This window comes from Neoarius graeffei, chromosome 16 (assembly GCF_027579695.1).
Source record: "Neoarius graeffei isolate fNeoGra1 chromosome 16, fNeoGra1.pri, whole genome shotgun sequence".
NCBI classification, from domain to species: Eukaryota; Metazoa; Chordata; class Actinopteri; order Siluriformes; family Ariidae; genus Neoarius; species Neoarius graeffei.
Genome location: NC_083584.1, coordinates 22,240,878 through 22,259,568, shown reverse-complemented (window position 1 = coordinate 22,259,568; position 18,691 = coordinate 22,240,878). Strand labels below are relative to the sequence as shown.

The following is an 18,691-nucleotide window of genomic DNA, read 5'->3' as shown; positions in this document are numbered from 1 at the left end:
ACGCTTGTTTTATTAAAACTTCTCTGTAAAATTTTCAATAAAATAGAGATTTTGAGTAGATGACCATTTAGTATCACTAGGGAAAGTTGCACAGATGTATCATGATTTTATATTGCAGCTATGCAAGTGCAGGGTAAACATGACACATACCCCTTTTCCACCAAATCAGTTCCAGGGCTGGTTCGGGGCTGGTGCTGGTTCACAACTCGTTCAACTTGCGAACCAGCTGAGAACCAGTTTGCTTTTCCATAGCTCGCGGTGCTAAGGGAAGACGTGTCATTACGTCGCTGTATACATCAGTTACGTCGTTGCATACATCATTACGTCGCTGTATATGTCAGTTACGTTGCTACGTTTGCATAAACCTTGGCGTGAATATCGAATCAAAAACAACACGGAAGAAGCAGCAGCAACAATAATAATAATGGATGACTTCGCGTTTGTACAGCTGCTGCTTCTCGTCGCTTAAAAATGGCAATCTTTCGCGGTCTTGTTATTGTTGTTGGTCTTAACAACTCCGCCCCCCCACTGACGTAAGCGGTTCTTTCCTCTGGCCCAGCAGAGAGTTGGTGCTAGCCTGGAACCGGTTTTTCTGGCCCCAGAGCCAGTTCTTTGTCAGTGGAAACAGAAAACCCGGTTCCAAACTAAGCACTGGCCCCGAACCAGCCCTGGAACTGCTTTGGTGGAAAAGGGGCAACAGAGAGGAACTACATACCTTCATAAACCCAACTATACAGTGGTGCTTGAAAGTTTGTGAACCCTTTAGAATTTTCTATATTTCTGCATAAATATGACCTAAAACATCATCAGATTTTCACACAAGTCTTAAAAGTAGATAAAGAGAACCCAGTTAAACAAATGAGACAAAAATATTATACGTGGTCATTTATTTATTGAGGAAAATGATCCAATATTACATATCTGTGAGTGGCAAAAGTATGTGAACCTCTAGGATTAGCAGTTAATTTGAAGGTGAAATTAGAGTCAGGTGTTTTCAATCAATGGGATGACAATCAGGTGTAAGTGGGCACCCTGTTTTATTTAAAGAACAGGGATCTATCAAAGTCTGATCTTCACAACACGTTTGTGGAAGTATATCATGGCACGAACAAAGGATATTTCTGAGGACCTCAGAAAAAGCGTTGTTGATGCTCATCAGGCTGGAAAAGGTTACAAAACCATCTCTAAAGAGTTTGGACTCCACCAATCCACAGTCAGACAGATTGTGTACAAATGGAGGAAATTCAAGACCATTGTTACCCTCCCCAGGAGTGGTCGACCAACAAAGATCACTCCAAGAGCAAGGCGTGTAATAGTCAGCGAGGTCACAAAGGACCCCAGGGTAACTTCTAAGCACCTGAAGGCCTCTCTCACATTGGCTAATGTTAATGTTCATGAGTCCACCATCAGGAGAACACTGAACAACAATGGTGTGCATGGCAGGGTTGCAAGGAGAAAGCCACTGTTCTCCAAAAAGAACATTGCTGCTCGTCTGCAGTTTGCTAAAGATCACGTGGACAAGCCAGAAGGCTATTGGAAAAACGTCTTGTGGATGGATGAGACCAAAATAGAACTTTTTGGTTTAAATGAGAAGCGTTATGTTTGGAGAAAGGAAAACACTGCATTCCAGCATAAGAACCTTATCCCATCTGTGAAACATGGTGGTGGTAGTATCATGGTTTGGGCCTGTTTTGCTGCATCTGGGCCAGGACGGCTTGCCATCATCGATGGAACAATGAATTCTGAATTATACCAGCGAATTCTAAAGGAAAATGTCAGGACATCTGTCCAGGAACTGAATCTCAAGAGAAGGTGGGTCATGCAGCAAGACAACGACCCTAAGCACACAAGTCGTTCTACCAAAAAATGGTTAAAGAAGAATAAAGTTAATGTTTTGTAACGGCCAAGTCAAAGTCCTGACCTTAATCCAATGGAAATGTTGTGGAAGGACCTGAAGCGAGCAGTTCATGTGAGGAAACCCACCAACATCCCAGAGTTGAAGCTGTTCTGTACGGAGGAATGGGCTAAAATTCCTCCAAGCCGGTGTGCAGGACTGATCAACAGTTACCGCAAACATTTAGTTGCAGTTATTGCTGCACAAGGGGGTCACACCAGATACTGAAAGCAAAGGTTCACATACTTTTGCCACTCACAGATATGTAATATTGGATCATTTTCCTCAATAAATAAATGACCAAGTATAATATTTTTGTCTCATTTGTTTAACTGGGTTCTCTTTATCTACTTTTAGGACTTGTGTGAAAATCTGATGATGTTTTAGGTCATATTTATGCAGAAATATAGAAAATTCTAAAGGGTTCACAAACTTTCAAGCACCACTGTACATTTGACAATTCTGTGGTGTAGTGTGTAGAGCAAAAACACTGATTGGTCAAGCAGGATACTGGAGGATACAGTGTTGGGATAGAAGTGGAAACATTCAGATCTCTTGCATAAAGGTGTGACCTTGAAAGAACATGTAAATATATTGAGCTTTATAATAGAATGGACTTTATAGGGTGTTCTCCATTTAATTTCCTAAAATACCTTTCACCTCTTGCATCTCTCCTCTTCTGTGTAGCACTATTCTGGAGGAGGAGAAAGCTCAGCAGGAGGAGCGCATGCGTATGGAGATGAGGCGACAAGTCACAGTGTCCTGGGACTCTGGTGGATCAGATGATGCTCCTCCCAAAGTAAGATACTGTGCGATTCTCATGCTAGATGCTAAACGTGAGACGGCCTTTCAATTTCATAAAATCGGTGAAATTTAATTCCCTTTGAAATTTGGTCATTGTGATATATGTTTTATTTCTGTAATATCTCACAAAATATCAGGCCATTCTGTGGATGGGAAGTTCTTTAGCAAATAATGTGCATGAAATCGCTCACTCCGTGCAGTCAAGCAGCCAGAGGAAGTCCGTGTGTGCGCGCATGCGCAGGTTTACCTTGACTGTGCACTGACAGTTACATCATTCTGTCGCTAAACAAACAGCTGATCACACCAAGATGCTCGCTGACCGCCGATATTTAGTAGTTTGGTCCTGCGTTTCCTTTCCTTCGCAACATAACGTCTTTTTTTTTTTCGCGGTCCGGTTTCCATCAAATCCTGCGCTCTGATTGGCTGGCGAGTGGGTCCGTATCCTACGGTACGGACCCCGGTTACGGACCTCTGGCGACTCGCTCGTTCACAACAACAAACATAGTAACAATTTTTGTCAACATTTATCTTTTTTATAAGATTTATTTATAAGATTTTTATAAAAAAACTTATAAATTTTTGCCAGCATTTCTCAGCATAATAGCGTTAATTTTACAGCATGGATAGCGATAATGACAGTGTTCACAGTGAAAGCAAGTTTTACTACTCTGAGGAAGACAAAATAAAAGAAAACATTTCAGGAGAAAGCTAAAAGCCTGTAATTTGCTAATGTCGAGCAAAAACATGGCTGAATCCTGAATGACTCAATTTTGTATAAATAGGGGACTACATAGGCGGCAAAATGTAGTTGTTTTCCTGCCATGGAAGTGCACTTATATACCGAGGAGGAAACCATTTGCATTACAGCCGTGAATGAGGATTCAAAATGGCGGCTCGGCTCAGTTTTCCCTTTCGGGCGCTCTCGTTTTCTGTTAGAATTTGGGAAAGAAAAAAATTTATATATTATTTACCAGCTTAAGGTCGGTCCGTATGGTGAAATACCGTGACCTCGGCCTTGAATACTGACCTCGACCCAGAGGGCCTCGCTCAGTACTTTCAAGACCTCGGTCACGGTATTTCACGATACGGACCTCCCAGCTGGTAAATAACATATATTTCTTCTCGCTTTCTGTTACTGTAGTCGGTCTTTCATGTTTCATTCGCACGCTCACATCCTCCATTTTTCTCTCCTGTTTCAAATTTGTATCCCACGATGCCTTGTGCAAACGGGGAAAGCCCACCACATGATGCATGATGTAGTATCTTGAATTGGGTCATGGTGAAGTAGGAAAAAAATAGAGGAGAATTTAAGGCCATGTGGCCCTAAATTCATAAATTTTTTTTTTTTAATAAAGAAAACCTAATAAAATTGGAAGTCTGTGATTCGAATTCAGTAGCTTTCGGTCCACTAAACAAAAATAATTGGGTGTCCAGGAAAATTCTTTCTATGACCTACACTTGATAAATCTGAAAGGCAGTCAACCTTTAAAGGAGTCATTTTAAAGCAACAGTACGTCTTTTGCAACTGAGGGTGGAGCTAATTTCAGGACCAGAAAAAATGTAAAGACTGCATGCCAGTATCACACAGTTTTTCAAGTTATCTTCGAATTATGTGATTATTAAAGGGTCCGCCAGCAAATTCTTAATAATTTTGATTTTTGTTTTGTGCCTCTACAGCCAGATCTGACTTACAGTAATACAAATAATACTTTTTGTCTGTTATTAGCAAAGATGAGATTGTCCCAAATCATCTTTCCTGTTGAAACTCTGGGTTTCATTGCATTAAATCTTACTCATCGGTTTTGGCATATGGCAAAAAAAAAAAAAGTACGTTTTATTTAAGAATATTTTTGTTTCCTTGTAGATTCACGTCACATCATTTTAACAAATTGCTTGAGGTGTGGGATTTATATATTCATACAGTATACTTGCATTTGTGCTGAGATTTAAGAACAGAAGGTGAAAAGGCTTTTTTTTTTAAATAAAATAGTTTGTCGGTTATTCATGTTATTTTCATTAAGTTTGTTTGCCCTGCACCATTTGACTGTTGCTGCAGTTAGTCTTAAGATGGTACATTAATAGCTAAAAATTTTGTGCGTCTGTAATAGACGTCAAAGCCTGGAAAATACTTGTGATTTATGTCGTGTTTTGAAATGAACAGTCTGTACTAAATACAGGCTTCTGGTTCTAAACATTGGAATTTGAGATCTGGCCTCCAAAGATCACACGAACCAGGACACCATGTTTCATCTTAGTTTAACATGTCGCTCTGATTGGCCAATAACCTCTACAGCGTTATATAATAGACACATTCCGTCTATTAGGTAAATAAGAAAAGCCTTAGCTGATCTAATTTCCACAGAGCAGTGGAAGAGTCTTTATCCAGGAAAGTTCAATGAGATGTCAGCTGTCTCTGAACTGCCAGCTAAAATAAAGGAGCACTTCACATTTTTTTAATTCTCTGTCATAGTTGTCCAGTTTCCATTGTTTATAAAGTGAAGTGGCTCACAGAATTCACTGAAGAACGCGCTCGAAGATGAACTGATATACACTGCAAGATTTGGCCCTTATTGTAATGCTTTAAAATGAATATATAATCATTATTAGCGACTAAAATGAATTAATAAAGCAGGGGAAAATTAATAATAATTTGTTATTTTATTATCAAGCACAAAACTGTTCATAAATTGCGGCTTCTGGATCAAGGCAGCCTTGCCCCAGGGCTAATCTCGCATGACATCACGCGTGGAACCCCGGTTATCTGGGTCATTTCGGTTCATCTGACTCTGTCCTTGTTTACTCGCTGAAATTGGATATTGTTGTTGGAATCGTACAAAAATAACGAGGTGAAATTACTCGCTGCGTTGTGTTTGATTGTTCAGATCAATATACAACAGGACATTCAGTTCACAAATTTCCAAGAAATGACACTAATCTAAAGCGACAGCGGGTGAGGTTTGTGCAAACGAAGCGGGCAGATTTCATGTCGCCTACTACTAATAAATCGGATTCATCAAGTGTTCACCACCACCAGAACGACCACACGGGAATTACTGGAGCAAAAAGAAACCCATTTATTTAATAAATGACATTTGATCTGACATTTGGACAGTTCGTCGATTCTTCTATTATGATACGCACGTGCGCACACACATACAGTGCACCAGACGCAGGATTATGAGCAATATTTACACGCTCGCGAAATCCAATCTTATCTGATGCACTTTAACAGGAAGAAAAATGCGCATGCAGTCATCATCATTAATTATTAACTGAAACATGTTAAATTGCAATATTGCAAGAATCGATTTGTTTTTAGTTTTGTTCAGGAAAACATGATGAAAGGTAACCACCGCGTTCTGTACATCTCTCTATCTGTCTATCTCTCGATCTTGCGCATGCTACAAAGGAAGACTGTTGTGAACTGAGCAAACAGGCAGTTTCTCGTCTTGGGGGCTTGAAAAGATGACCGTTTACTCTGCACTATGCTTGATAATCATCTGCCCCTTCATCTGACATGATAAGAATCCCAATCACTATCGGAATTCTCTCCAAAACGTGATTCCATATCGAGACTGGTTTCACCACTGCTGCACACATGAACGAAATCAATACCTGAATTGTTACACGTGTGACGTCACGCACCCTTTCGGGACCTTCCAGTTCACTCTCAGCAGATTCCGTGAAAATCGGCTGATCTTATTGATTTTCCATCAATTTATTAGCCTGGGCCCGCCCATCCTAAGCGTGACGCAACACGAGGGCCTGTTGCGAGCTTAGTCTGGCCAGGCAAGCTATCTACAGCTCTTCCAAGCTCCCGAAAAATCGGGAACCAATCAACTTTGAGCATCTCCAACGGCCCTGGGTAGAGGCGTGTTCAAGGCACTGACGTAGTAGAACTGCGACCGGAAGCCATAGATTGTTTACAGAATCTATGCCGGAAGCGCTTCATTCACGCTTCCGCATCTATTACGCATAGATGCTGTATTGAAAGCATTCAACGGGAAGTTCTCATTGAAAACGGAGCAAAGAGCAGCCCTGGAGGTATTTATTGAAAGGAAGGACGTTTTCGCCTTGCTCCCGACCGGCTTCGGTAAGAGTTTAATCTACCAGTTAGCCCCGTCGCGTCGCATACGTCAGAGGAAAGAGTGATGTGATTGGTTTAAGCTTCGTCACAGCCTTTTCTGGCTTCGACCAGTAGCAAACTGAGGCATTTCAGGGAGGCGGGTCAACCACGGGCTCTGGGAAACGGTTGGGCTTAATATCTTGGCCAGACCAATAGCTCGGAGAGCTTTGTCGCGTTAGCCAGACTATCAATTTATGGCCTTTTGGATCAGCTATGGTTCGAAAACACATGGTCAGTCAACATAATGATTGTTGCTTTGTACAAGGGAAAAAGTGGGGTTTAGGGGCATAACATTCACTTTAAATTATTCTTTTGACCTTCTCTTACTTACTTAATTACTTATTGCTGCAGCCCAGCCGGCCAGGTTATCCCAGTCCCCGGTCCAGTGAAGGTTTCTTCCCGAGTCCTCAACATGCAGGCCAGCATAATCATTACCAGGTAACTGCACACCACCTATGAAAACAATAACACAGAGAGAGAGAGAGAGAGAGATACTTTATTCATCCCAAAGGAAATTGCGGCATCCAGTAGCTTATGCAAATGAAAGAAAAAAAATTATAATAATAAATAAAATCCTCACAGAAGACAATTGTGAGATGATCATAGATTCTAGGCAGTATGCATAGTGGAAGTGATTCAGTAGGATGCTGTGGTAGAATAGAATGTAAACAGCAATAGAAACGTTCTGTAGTTGTTCTAAATGTTCCATAGTTATAGCAATAGAAATTAACTATACAAATCCTTAAATATTAAATAGCCGTAAACAAATGCTAGATTTTTTTTTTTTTTAAAGTTGTACGTAGGAAGAATAAAGACTGTGAAATAGTCACAGCTTTTCTGTTTACCATTTTGGGTATTCAGAGGAAACTTGGCATGAAGCCAGTCGAAAGCATTGAGAACTGGGGGGAATTTGAAATCAGTTACGCAGCTTTAAGTGATTAAGTGTCTAAGTGTGATAGTTTGCCCCATATAATTCTTATTATGTGACTGAGGAGACATTGTGATATAATGCATTGCTCAACCCTAATAGTTTCATTGTCAAAATATCGATGGCTGTTTTAGCCTCACGTCTAATATCTCAGCCGGCTGACACTGGCACGGCTCAAAGTCGTTGTCTGAGTAGAGAACTGCTTTTTTTTTTCCCTTATGAAATAGAAGTGTGATGTTTAATGGGGACTTTAAACATTTAAGTCAAGTCAACTTTATTGTCAAATATGCTATACATGCTCGACATACAGCACAGATGAAATATCAGTCCTCTCTGACCCACAGTGCAAACAGGCAATGCAATAAATAATGGTCCCTCATTCTGGTGCAGTTATAATTTTGATATGCTTGATATTTCTTAGCTTCATAAATTGATTTTAACTTTCCTAAATTACTTTTGAGGTACTAACCCAAGTCTTGTGTATTACACCACCTTTTTTTTTTTTAAATACTGTCAAGAAATATTATATAAAAACCTCACACCTGCACAAAATTAGAATTTCGTCCATTTTAGATCTTCAGTCCTGCAATAACAGGAAGGATGCATGATGCCAATGTCACCAGAATGTATTTAAATTCATGTCAAGGTTCAGTAATGTTGGGGGCGTCGTGGCTCAGGTGGGTAAGGCGCCATACCATAAATCCGGGGACCCGGGTTCGATTCCGACCCGAGGTCGTTTCCCGATCCCTCCCTGTCTCTCTGTCCCGCTCATTTCCTGTCTCTACACTGTCCTATCCAATAATAAAGGTGAAAAAAGCCCCAAAAATATCTTTAAGGTTCAGTAATGTTGAGGTCACTGAAAAGCTTTCCTTGGGAAATGTATTTGTGATTCAAAACCGTTGATTGCAGTGGATTTAAATTAAAAAAAAAAAATAAATTTTAACAAAAAGGAATATAATTTCTCTTGATAAAGTTACTACCAGGCCGATCTTTGCTGCTCTTGTGCAGAAAGTAAGCTATTCTGCAGCAGTTCGTCAGAACTCAGCCTGGTCAGAGCCATTTTCTCTCTGGTGATTTTTTTTTTTTAAGCATGACCGAGTTCCTTTGCAGAAAATAAAAATATAAACCCATTAACAACAAACTTCATCTAGATTCCATTATCATTCCTCCAGAGTGTGCTCACTTTTAGCCTTATAAGGAGTCGGAGCAAAAATATTGGCTAATGTGAGGTTATTTTTGTATCTTTTCGTTTATTACTTCCGTTGAAAGAGAGAAGAAACGAGACCGGACTGTCGAGATTGTATCTAGGTCTCTGGGTCAAAGGTCAAGTACATACTCAGCAGCGGTCATTGATGGATGTGATGAGGAATCTTTTCTGCAGATCACATTTTATTCATCATACATTTAAGACAAATTATCTCTCTTTCTCTCTCTCTGGAGATGATGATCTTAAGCAGAAAAACAGCTGTTTTTGCTTTTATTTCCACTGGCGTTAGTGCTTGTTTTGATTTGTGCTTTGCTCTGCCGAAGGGATCTTCTTACTCTGGATCTCACGGTATGCCGTCAATGCCCAGTGGAGGATACCCAGCCCAGGCCTCTGTTCTGGAGCCACATGAGACCTGGAACCATCACAGACAAGACGTACCGGTGTGGTCTCCGAATATGGAAGTGAGCATCACCCACCAGTCCTCAAGGCTGATGTAGAATGATGTTGGGGGATCTGTGGTCTCAGTCTTTCATCCTGGCTCTCTATGAGGTTCCACTCTGACTACAAAAGTACTGTTTGGAAGGCATTAGTTTTGGGAATTTAATCCATTTCAGGTGCTGCTGTGTGATTTTTAATTTACATCTGGACTTGCAGTGGGTTCATCTTCGTTCATGCCTCAGAAAATTCCTGTTTAAACTACCAACAGTTTTTTGACAAACGTCTATGCAGATGTTTGCTCTTAATAATTTATGCAAGTGGTATATGTGTTATTAAATTCAAATTAAAAATGTTCTTTGTTCATAGCTTCCTTTTTTTTTTTTTTTTTCATTTTAGTCCAAAACCTTTTTATAAAAGTATTATTTGCCACTTCCTTTATGAATACCTGTTTTCGGTACATCGCTGTTACAAGTAACATAATTCTTATATTTATTAGCCACATTTATATGTATTAGTATAGGTAATCGTATGGGGCCGAGTAAAATTAAGGATGATTTTCACGAGTGATTTCGAAGTTTTGAATTTCAAAACTTTGAACTCACAAGTGAAATTGATCCTTAATTTTACGAGGAACCATACGATTACTTGTTTATAATATATAGGGCCAAATTCATACTTCGGAAGTCATTCAAGTTCACAACATTTGTCATTCACGTTTTCTGAACCAATCAGGGTGCGAGACTATCTTGCACGTTTGAATCAGTTTCTAAAGCATCTTTCATCATGACACGGCGACACGACACGAGGATTTTGAAAGTGGTTTACAAAATTTTATTAGAACCTCTTTACAAAAGCCTGCATTACTTTAAGAGAGTCTGGTTCGTAGTTTTCCCCATTTTCTTTCCTCACTTCTGCATAAAACTGCGATAGCACCTTGTCTAACTCGCAGCATTCATATGCCACTAGAGAGCCGTTTATTTGTCTTTCTGCGGCCCGTTTCTTAAACACGGAAAGCCAAAAATGCGTACCTTTTTTGGTATTTTCATTTTCGCTCGCAGCTTTCAATTGGTTTATCATTTCTTCGTCAAATATAGCGAAACGCGGCACTGCAGAGTCAGCCATTTTGTTGACAAAATTTGCTAATTTTTGTAACCGTAACCAAGCAACGAACTAGCCAATAGCATTTCAGAAATACGGCCCCGTGTTAAGGAAAAAAGCCCTCCTTGATTGACCAATCAGAACTGAGTAATTTGGCGCTATGTATTATAATGGTTGTAATTGCTGTGTGTTATTAGTAAACAGCGTAGATATATTTGATTAAAAATATGTATATAACGTGTGTTCAGATATTCTCTACCGACAGATAGAAGTAACCTCTGTGTGTGTGTGTGTGTCAGGACGGAGGTGCTCTGGACATGCGGGCACTGGGTCAGGGGCTGCCACCTCACCTGATGGAGGAGAGGTTGATGATGCAGCAGCAGCAGATGGAGGAGGATCAACGCTGGCTGGAGCAGGAGGAAAGCTTCCTGGTAATTTCAGTTTATTCTCACATCGCTGTGTGCAGCATGTTTAAAGGATGGTATAAACTATATTTATTGTTTTTACATACATCTTTCCCTAAATGACTGATCCAAATTCTTTTCCATAAATGCATACCTAAACATTGAATAGGTGTGTCCAACTGTAACATTAAGCTATGTAATGTAACTGGGATAGTATATTAAGTTAGAAGTGGAACTACGATATATTGCCATCAACCTTCAAACTTGGAATAGAGAAAATTTAAAAAAAAAAAGGGATTCTGGTTCTAAAAAATTAACTGCTGCCTTCATAACTCCCAGTGAAGTTTTGTTGATACAGTACAATAAGTATCTAGTCCTGGGTATGACTTTAAACTGCAACCAGTGGTGAGTGTCAGGTCCAGGAGGACTTGAGTATTGGGGAAAGTGGAGTTACCCCTTAATCACTATTGCTCCCAGGTCTGCTCTGACCCGGAGTGGGAGCACCTGCCTGGGTTCCAGCTATGGGTTAAATAGTGCATCACCACTGGCAGCAGGGTGCTTTTAGGTGCAATGTGGCAGATGAACCCAACAGGGTCAATGGCACACCACCAGATGGCATGCAGAAGAGCCACTCAAATGGCCAACGGTTGGCATCATTCGGCAAGTCAGTTGTCACCGTGGGGCAAGTTCCATACCCGTCAGGTCTGTGGCACTTTTGTTCGCCACTTGGCATCAGGTCTGGAGGTCCAGAGAGACAACACGATGGGGGCACGACATCATTTGTCTTACCTTACTTTGCAAGGTGCTTCATTAGTAAGCATCACTGTACCCAAACCACATCAGCAGGTAGCATCAGTGAGAAGCTGGACATGCTGGAGGAATATACAGTGCTCAGCGTAAACGAGTACAGCCCCTTTGAAAAGTAACATTTTAAACAATATCTCAATGAACACAAACAATTTCCAAAATGTTGACAAGACAAAGTTTAATATAACATCTGTTTAACTTATAACGGGAAAAACTAAGGTTAATAATATAACTTAGATTACACATTTTTCAGTTTTACTCAAATTAGGGTGGTGCAAAAATGAGTACACCCCACAACAAAAACTACTACATTTGTACTTTGTATGGCCTCCATGATTTTTAATGACAGCACCAAGTCTTCTAGGCATGGAATGAACAAGTTGGCGACATTTTGCAACATCAGTCTTTTTCCATTCTTCAAAAGTGACCTCTTTTAGTGACTGGATGCTGGATGGAGAGTGATGCTCAACTTGTCTCTTCAGAATTCCCCAAAGAAAATAATTCTTTACACCACAAAGGTGAAGGCTACAAGAAGATCAGCAACGCTTTACTTATCAGTCAGAATACTGTAGCAAAAGTGGTACAAAAATTTAAGAAAGATGGAACTGCAACCATCTCACAGACACGTCCAGGTCGTCCATGGAAGTTAACAACTCGACAGGAGCGTCTTCTGATGAGAAGGGTTGAAGAAAATCGGCATGCGAGTTCACTGCAGTTATCTAAAGAAATAGAAAGCCAAACTGGGGTGACTATTTCCCGTGACACAATACGGCGTACACTGCAGAGGAATGGCTTGCCTGGATGCCGTCCACAAAAGAAGCCTCTCCTAAAGCCCAGGAACAAAAAAGCCCGCCTAGAGTTTGCCAGGGCCCATGCTGACAAAGATGAAGACTACTGGGACTCGATACTCTGGAGTGATGAGACCAAGATAAATGTTTTTGGAACTGATGGCTTCAAAACTGTATGGCGTCGCAAAGGTGAGGAATACAAAGAAAAATGCCTGGTGCCTACAGTGAAACATGGTGGTGGCAGTGTCCTTATGTGGGGCTGCATGAGTGCTGCTGGTGTCGGGGAGCTGCATTTCATTGATGGCATCATGAATTCACAGATGTATTGCTCTACACTGAAAGAGAAGATGCTACCATCACTCCGTGCCATTGGTCATCGTGCACTTTTCCAACATGACTAAACACACATCTAAGGCCACTGTTGGATTTCTGAAGAAGAACAGGGTGAAAGTGATTCAGTGGCCAAGTATGTCTCCTGATCTGAACCCAATCGAACACCTATGGGGAATTCTGAAGAGACAAGTTGAGCATCACTCTCCATCCAGCATCCAGTCACTAAAAGAGGTCATTGTTGAAGAATGGAAAAAGGTCGATGTTGCAAAATGTCGCCAGCTTGTTCATTCCATGCCTAGAAGACTTGGTGCTGTCATTAAAAATCATAGAGGCCATACAAAGTACTAGATGTACGGTAGTAGTTTTTGTTGTGGGGTGTACTCATTTTTGCACCACCCTAATTTGAGTAAAACTGAAAAATGTGTAGTCTAAGTTATATTATTAACCTTAGTTTTTCTCGTTATAAGTTAAACAGATGTTATATTAAACTTGTCAACATTTTGGAAATTGTTTGTGTTCATTGAGATATTGTTTAAAATGTTACTTTTCAAAGGGGGTGCACTCATTTACGCTGAGCACTGTATTTTTGGTTAAGGTTTTGAATAAGAAGGACTTCCATCCATCCATTCTCTGTACTGCTTATCTGTCAGAATGGCAGGGAAAGCTGGAGCCAATCCCAGTGGACTTTACACCCTGGGCAGGTCACAGGGCTAACACACAAACTCACGCAGGCACAAGGAGAACATGCACAATCCACACACATAGGCCCCAGTCAGCTGCAAGGTTTGAACCCAGAACCTTCATGCTGTGAGGTGACCATGCTAACCACTGCACCACCGTGCCACCCCTAAGAATGACCTGTTGGTAATGTTTGTGCATTGAACAAGTACAAAAGTAAAGGCCCGTTTTTCTCATCTCATCTCATTATCTGTAGCCACTTTATCCTGTTCTACAGGGTCGCAGGCAAGCTGGAGCCTATCCCAGCTGACTACGGGCGAAAGGCGGGGTACACCCTGGACAAGTCGCCAGGTCATCACAGGGCTGACACATAGACACAGACAACCATTCACACTCACATTCACACCTACGGTCAATTTAGAGTCACCAGTTAACCTAACCTGCATGTCTTTGGACTGTGGGGGAAACCGGAGCACCCGGAGGAAACCCACGTGGACACGGGGAGAACCTGCAAACTCCGCACAGAAAGGCCCTCGCCGGCCACGGGGCTCGAACCCGGACCTTCTTGCTGTGAGGCGACAGCGCTAACCACTACACCACCGTGCCGCCCAGGCCCGTTTTTACATGTTGAAATATGTCCTAACAGATGAACTACACTTGGAGTAAAAGGGAAATTGCTGAGTTTGATTTTTTTTTTTTTTTTTGCCAAACCTTTCCTTCAACTCGAGTACATACTGTGGTTAATGGCATACATTTCACCAGCTGTAAATTTTATTACATAGGCAAAACACCACATGGAGGAGGTGGACAGTGGAACGAAGTTTGAGTCTCCTTTCAGCTTTTGCTTCTGTCCCACAGAGGAAACAATCCCTCAGCCCAGTCCATGTGCGTGCATGCATGTGTGTTTATTTGGACTTGATTGAGCAAAATAGCCGTATAAATAAAAATAACCATATAAAATAAAATGAAAACAAAGCTGTAAATCCTGAGTGTGTTGCATGTGGGGATCAGACAGGTCTGTAAGATCAAACTCCTCTAGAAACATCCTGCCTGTTGTTGCGGAAGAAGCGACCGTACTGTTTTCATTTTAACCCCACAATATGAAAAGTATCCTCAAGCTGCATCTGGGTTATTTTCTGTGTCAACACCATCAATTTTGTCGGAATTTCACATCCATGTTTATCAAGCAAGGCTTTCTCACTAAACCAGTCTGCACTTCTTAGAAATGAATGTCCGGAACAGTCTTGGATGCCTTTTCACAGCATCACGGAGAGTTAATGTCCAGTGCATCCATGGATAATCTCACCTGGATACTCGTCCCATCTTTGCTCATCCTAAACATCCTCTAAACGCACTTCAGCATCCTGTGTACTATAATTACACTGGGGAACACAATTTTTGTTGAGTTAGGTCTGACAGCTGTTTTTAAACTAATTTTTGGGTGCGGAATCCAAAACTGATCTCAGTTTTTCTCCATCACGTCAAGTTTTTTAACTATAAGATCCCCGTTTTCTTAAAAAATATGAAAAATACTGTACTTGGGGGCGTCGTGGCTCAGGTGGTTAAGGCGCCATACCATGAATGCGGGCGACCCGGGTTCGATTCCGGCCCGAGGTCATTTCCCGATCCCTTCCCGTCTCTCTCTCTCCCGCTCATTTCCTGTCTCTACACTGTCCTATCCAATAAAGGTGCAAAAAGCCCAAAAAAAAAATCTTAAAAAAAAAAAAAAATACTGTACTTGACAGATATGTGCTTGTTTTATAAAAATGTACAAATATTGACATACAATGAAATATGAAAGAAACAGGCATGACTGCAATGTTTATTTAACACTATGCTTTTACAAAGGATATGGTTACTGTAATTATAATTGTGTGCAAGAAGAAATCTTTATTCGTCACATGCACACTTCAAGCACAGTGAAATTCATCCTCTGCATTTAACCCATCTGAAGCAGTGAACACACACACACTCAGAGCAGTGGGCAGCCACACCAGAGCGCCCGGGGAACAGTCAGGGGTTCGGTACCTTGCTCAAGGGCACCTCAGTCCAAGGCCACCCCATGTTAACCTAACTGCATGTCTTTGGACTGTGGGGGAAATCGAAGCACCCCCACACAGACACGGGGAGAACATGCAAACTCCACACAAAAAGGCCCTCGCCGGCCGCTGGGTTCAAACCCGGAACCTTCTTGCTGTGAGGCGACAGTGCCACCGTGCCGCCTGTGCAAGTAGTTAAGGTAAAAATTTACGTTTATAGCTCTTTCTGGAGTGTTCAACTTGAGGACTATCGCGTTTGATGATCCAACAATAGTCAGCCATCACATGTACATCCCATCTACCCTGATAACGTTCTTCCATAACCTTCAAATAGTCTTACTACAGTGGAATTTTGCTTATCTGGACGGTAAGCTGTGGAGAAAAAATTTGACGTGCTAGAAAAAAAAACGACTGCAATTTTGGAATCAGCATGCCAATTTTAGTTTTAATCAGCATAAAAATCTAACTCAACAGAAATTTTTTTTCAAATTGTTCCCCAGTGTTATTTATAATCCCACTATATGATGTCAACTAGAACAGGGGTTCTCAGCCTTTTCTGCTTTAAGGCCCACATTCATACTTGTAACGAGTCGGGGCCCATTAAAAAAGATCCCCAATTATTTTTGGCTTATTTATTCTATTAGAATCTAACAATCGACTGTAAAGTGTATTAATGGAATGCCACATCACTCCCTGTTATGGTGATGATACACGGGGCAACTTTTTGGGCAATGTTGCCGAGCAATGTTGCTGGCAACGGGCAACTAGGTGAGACACAGGGCAACTTTTCAGGGCAACTAACAATGGGCAACAACAGTTAGCAACGGCAGTTTACAGTTAGCTAAAAAAATTGATGAAATTTTTGCTGTGACCATTTAATCAAGCTGTCTGTTGTTTTTTAGAGCTTTGGTGAGGTAAATTACTCCATATAGAATATTAAAATAACAACTTACCGGCGTAAAAACAGATGAGGAGTCTCTCCATCTCTTCACTCCACTGACACTGAGCGGCCGCCATATTTGTTTGAAATTTCTGATCCGAACCTCACCGGAGGTCACATGACTCGATACTCGCGTTCTGATTGGCTTATCTCAAAAAATTGCCAGAGATTATCAAAACCATTCAGAAAGAAACAATGTTGCCCAATCTCAATAGAAAAGAGTCAAAACGCAATTGCCCAGCAACATTGCTCGGTAACATTGCCCAAAAAGTTGCCCCGTGTATCATCACCATTACAGATGGGAGCCCAGGAATTAAATAAGTGCAATAAAAACAAACTGTTTTTTTAATTGTAGGTATTGTATTTAAAGCTGTATGGATGTGTCAGAAGCCAACATAAAACCATGGATACAGCGCATTCTCAGTCAAAAGGGATTAATGATCCAAAAGTGGAGTCTGGGTGATTAACACAAGAACTTATTGCCATGTTTGTGTACAGCAGATAAGCAAGTTATTAAAACCAAGAAGTTCACTCAAAAGAAGTGGATATAGGAACCACTCAATGGGATCGATCCTTACAGGCTAAGAAAGAAGGATTTTTCCTACGAGTTGGAAAATTAACCATCTGTTGAGTTCCCCGACATCTCAAACTACCTGGTGCTGCAGATATCGTTCTACACGGACACACAGATGAAGAGCATGGAGGAGTACAACTTTTTATATGTGGCTGGGTTAAAGATCTGGGGATCAGGGCGCTACAAGATAGACAGCAGTAGACGGATCTAAGTGCAGGAAGAGTGCTTATTAGCAGGCGTGATATTTAAGTCAAGTTTATTTTTATAGCGCTTTTAGCAATAGACATTGTCGCAAAGCAGCTTTACAGAGAATTAAAGACTATAAAACGAGCTAATTTTATTCCTAATTTATTCCCAATGAGCAAGCCTGTGGCGACGGTGGCAAGGAAAAACTCCCTCAGGCAGCATGAGGAAGAAACCTCAAGAGGAACCAGACTCAAACGGGAACCAATCCTCATTTGGTTGATGACACATAACGTGATTTATAAATAACTCGCTTCTATAACTGTCCTATAGAGTCACAAAGTCTAACTGTGTAACCAGGAAAATCATTCTACAACCCCGATTCCAAAAAAGTTGGGACAAAGTACAAATTGTAAATAAAAATGGAATGCAATAATTTACAAATCTCAAAAACTGATATTGTATTCACAATAGAACATAGACAACATATCAAATGTCGAAAGTGAGACATTTTGAAATTTCATGCCAAATATTGGCTCATTTGAAATTTCATGACAGCAACACATCTCAAAAAAGTTGGGACAGGGGCAATAAGAGGCTGGAAAAGTTAAAGGTACAAAAAAGGAACAGCTGGAGGACCAAATTGCAACTCATTAGGTCAATTGGCAATAGGTCATTAACATGACTGGGTATAAAAAGAGCATCCTGGAGTGGCAGCGACTCTCAGAAGTAAAGATGGGAAGAGGATCACCGATCCCCCAAATTCTGTGCCGACAAATAGTGGAGCAATATCAGAAAGGAGTTCGATAGTGTAAAACTGCAAAGAGTTTGAACACATCATCATCTACAGTGCATAATATCATCAAAAGATTCAGAGAATCTGGAAGAATCTCTGTGCGTAAGGGTCAAGGCCGGAAAACCATACTGGGTGCCCGTGATCTTCGGGCCCTTAGTCGACACTGCATCACATACAGGCATGCTTCTGTATTGGAAATCACAAAATGGGCTCAGGAATATTTCCAGAGAACATTATCTGTGAACACAATTCACCGTGCCATCCGCCGTTGCCAGCTAAAACTCTATAGTTCAAAGAAGAAGCCGTATCTAAACATGATCCAGAAGCGCAGACGTCTTCTCTGGGCCAAGGCTCATTTAAAATGGACTGTGGCAAAGTGGAAAACTGTTCTGTGGTCAGACGAATCAAAATTTGAAGTTCATTATGGAAATCAGGGACGCCGTGTCATTCGGACTAAAGAGGAGAAGGACGACCCAAGTTGTTATCAGCGCTCAGTTCAGAAGCCTGCATCTCTGATGGGATGGGGTTGCATTAGTGCGTGTGGCATGGGCAGCTTACACATCTGGAAAGACACCATCAATGCTGAAAGGTATATCCAGGTTCTAGAGCAACATATGCTCCCATCCAGATGACGTCTCTTTCAGAGAAGACCTT

The 18,691-nt window shown here is 41.1% G+C and overlaps 1 protein-coding gene across 8 annotated transcripts in view; it reads left to right on the top strand.

Annotated features, from left to right (window-relative positions):
• Positions 1-18,691, top strand: part of ptk2aa (protein tyrosine kinase 2aa) — a 336,131-nt gene that overhangs the window by 293,331 nt on the left and 24,109 nt on the right. For all 8 annotated transcript variants that reach the window (XM_060942653.1, XM_060942652.1, XM_060942651.1 and 5 more), the window contains 4 exons: positions 2,582-2,693; positions 7,176-7,262; positions 9,283-9,420; positions 10,795-10,926. In XM_060942653.1, coding sequence (XP_060798636.1) covers positions 2,582-2,693; positions 7,176-7,262; positions 9,283-9,420; positions 10,795-10,926 — 469 coding nt within the window. The remainder of the gene's footprint in view (positions 1-2,581; positions 2,694-7,175; positions 7,263-9,282; positions 9,421-10,794; positions 10,927-18,691) is intronic.